The 2500-nt window shown below is 44.6% G+C and overlaps 2 protein-coding genes across 2 annotated transcripts in view; both read left to right on the forward strand.

The window, feature by feature from the left end:
* The window catches only part of LOC123516442, a 244157-nt gene that overhangs the window by 181831 nt on the left and 59826 nt on the right, over positions 1-2500 (forward strand).
* LOC123516443 (uncharacterized protein DDB_G0283357-like) overlaps positions 1-2500 on the forward strand; it is a 23119-nt gene that overhangs the window by 10727 nt on the left and 9892 nt on the right. The window contains exon 2 of the mRNA XM_045275730.1: positions 1-728. This exon is cut by the window's left edge and continues 1042 nt beyond it. Within this exon, the coding sequence (XP_045131665.1) occupies positions 1-728 (728 nt within the window). The remainder of the gene's footprint in view (positions 729-2500) is intronic.

Consider the following 2500-nt stretch of genomic DNA (forward strand, 5'->3'; position numbering starts at 1 on the left):
GCGTGACGACGGCAGGAAGGGCGGGGCCAAGCGACCTGTCTCTGCCTTTGACGGCAAGTGGAGGTCCATGACAATGAGCAATTCACGAACCCAAGATAAAGAGATACAGCGATCATCCTTCTCCGAATACAGAAGCCAGACCATGAAGACCAGTGCCCGAGGCGCTCATGATGCCCAAGAGCGTGACGACGAGGTGTTTTTCTCTGACAGTCGCGGTCACCACACCTCGAGTGGAGGGCGGGAGCCAAAAGAAGCCCCAGGAAGTCCTAACTCCCGGCCCCGGAAATACCACGCCCATGAAGGCAATAAAGCAGAGGTAAGAGATGGGAAGATAAATTCTGGATCAAAGAACTCTGAGAAAAATGTGGACAGAAACTCAATATCCTCTGCCACCCCAGCGGAGTCCACGGAAAAGGAGTCGCTCAGAGCATTGGCCAAGTGCGAGCCTCCGGAGAACGGAGATCGAGAAATGGAACACAATCCTTGGCCAGGTTCGCATGAGATACAACTGAGTTCAGCCAAGATTGTGCTGCCCAAGAAGCAACACCAACACCATCAGCAGCAGCAGGATCCAAAAGAACAACAACGACAACAACAACAGCATCTGCAACAACAGCAGGAGCAGCATCAACAGCATCAGCAAAAGCAGAAGCAGCAGGCTTACCAAGAACACCCAACGCCGTCGACCACACCCTCGCCCCAGCACTCGTCGCCCTCGCCGCTGGAAGGTAAGGTGACGCACATCGTCACTCCATCATTCAGTCATGTGTGCCTTGTGTTATCATGCGCGTCGCTCTTCCCAGTGATCGATGCCAGTGCCCTCTTTATTTTTACCGTTGCCGTCACCACCCGTCCATCACCTCGCCTCGCGTTTCTCCTGCGTCTTTTGATTTTTCCTACTTTGCGTTATTTAAGTTTTCACTGATTTCTGTAGTGCTCCTTTATTTTGTTTGTTACACACTGGCACACATTAAGATACTTAAATGTTTTTTTACATTTTTGTTGCCTTTGGCCAGTTGCCTCTCCTTCATAACACACACACACACACACACACACACACACACACACACACACACACACACACACACACACACACACACACACACACACACACACACACACACAAGGCCAATGAGGAGTAAATCTAATCGACAAGACTCCGTCCTCCGCGTCCCCTTCTCTCTCCCCTTCCTCTCCCTTCTCTCCACTCTTCGTACACCACCTAGGCGTGTGTTGTTCCCCGGAGAAGGGCGTGGTGAGGCAGGGGAGAGAGGCTGGTCGTGGGGAGGAACATAATGGCAAGAAAACTTTGTCACCTACTAGAATAAAAAAAAAAAAAGGCTGATGCAAAATTGTTTATAAAAGAATGATGATCTGTACGAGTATTGATTTGTGTGGCATTAAGAAATATATATATATATATATATATATATATATATATATATATATATATATATATATATATATATATATATATATATATATATATATATATATGGAAGAGGGAAGCTGGCCAAGGTCAGAAAAATAAAAAAAAAAAGGACCACTTGATTGTCAGTTTCCTAAAAGATTAGTAGCTTTATCCAAAAGTCAGGGACAAATGTCTTGAACCCTCTCTTAAAAAGAAGTCAAATTGTAGGAAGATGGAAATACATTAGCAGGCAGGGAGTTCCAGAGCTTACCAGAGAAAGATATGAATGATTGAGAATACGGTTTCACTCTTGCATTAGTGAGTTGTACAGAAAAGGGGTAAGAGGAAGAAGAAAGCCTTGTGCAGCGAGGCCGCAGGAGGAGGGGAGGCATGCAGTTAGAAAAATCAGAAGAGCAGTTAGCAAGAAAATTGCGATAAAAGATAGCAAAGGAACATTCTGGCGGTGAGAAAGAGGCAGAAGACAGTCAGTCAGAGGAGGGGAGCTGATGAGACGAAAAGCTTTTGATTCTACCCTATCTAATAAAACTGTGAGTGGAACCCCGTCCACCCCCAACATCCAAAGAGTACTCCATGCAAGGACGGATAAGGCCCTTATACACAGTTAACAGTTGGAGGGATGAGAAAAACTGGCGGAGACCCCTCAGAACGCCTAACTTCATAGAAGCTGTTTTAGCAAGAGATAAGATGTAAAGTTTCCAGTTTAGATTATGAGGAAAGGACAGACCGAGGATAGTCAGTGTAGAAGATGGGGACAGCTGAGTGTCACTGAAGAGGAGGGGATAGTTGTCTGGAAGGTTGTGTCGAGTTGATAGATGGAGGAATTGAGTTTTTGAGGCATTGAACACTACACAACTATTACAAAACATTACCTGGGTTCATAATAACTAATCACTCCATTGATAAAGATAATACTGACGATGGTGTTAATCATGAAAAACAAATCATCACGGCCATCATGAATATTCAAAGTAACCAAATATATTAATGATAATAGCATGAAAAAAATAATAATGGTGCTGTTAATGAAAGAAAAAGCAGGATTCGAACCAAGTTCACGAACCTAAAAAG

This window comes from Portunus trituberculatus, chromosome 41 (assembly GCF_017591435.1).
Source record: "Portunus trituberculatus isolate SZX2019 chromosome 41, ASM1759143v1, whole genome shotgun sequence".
NCBI classification, from domain to species: Eukaryota; Metazoa; Arthropoda; class Malacostraca; order Decapoda; family Portunidae; genus Portunus; species Portunus trituberculatus.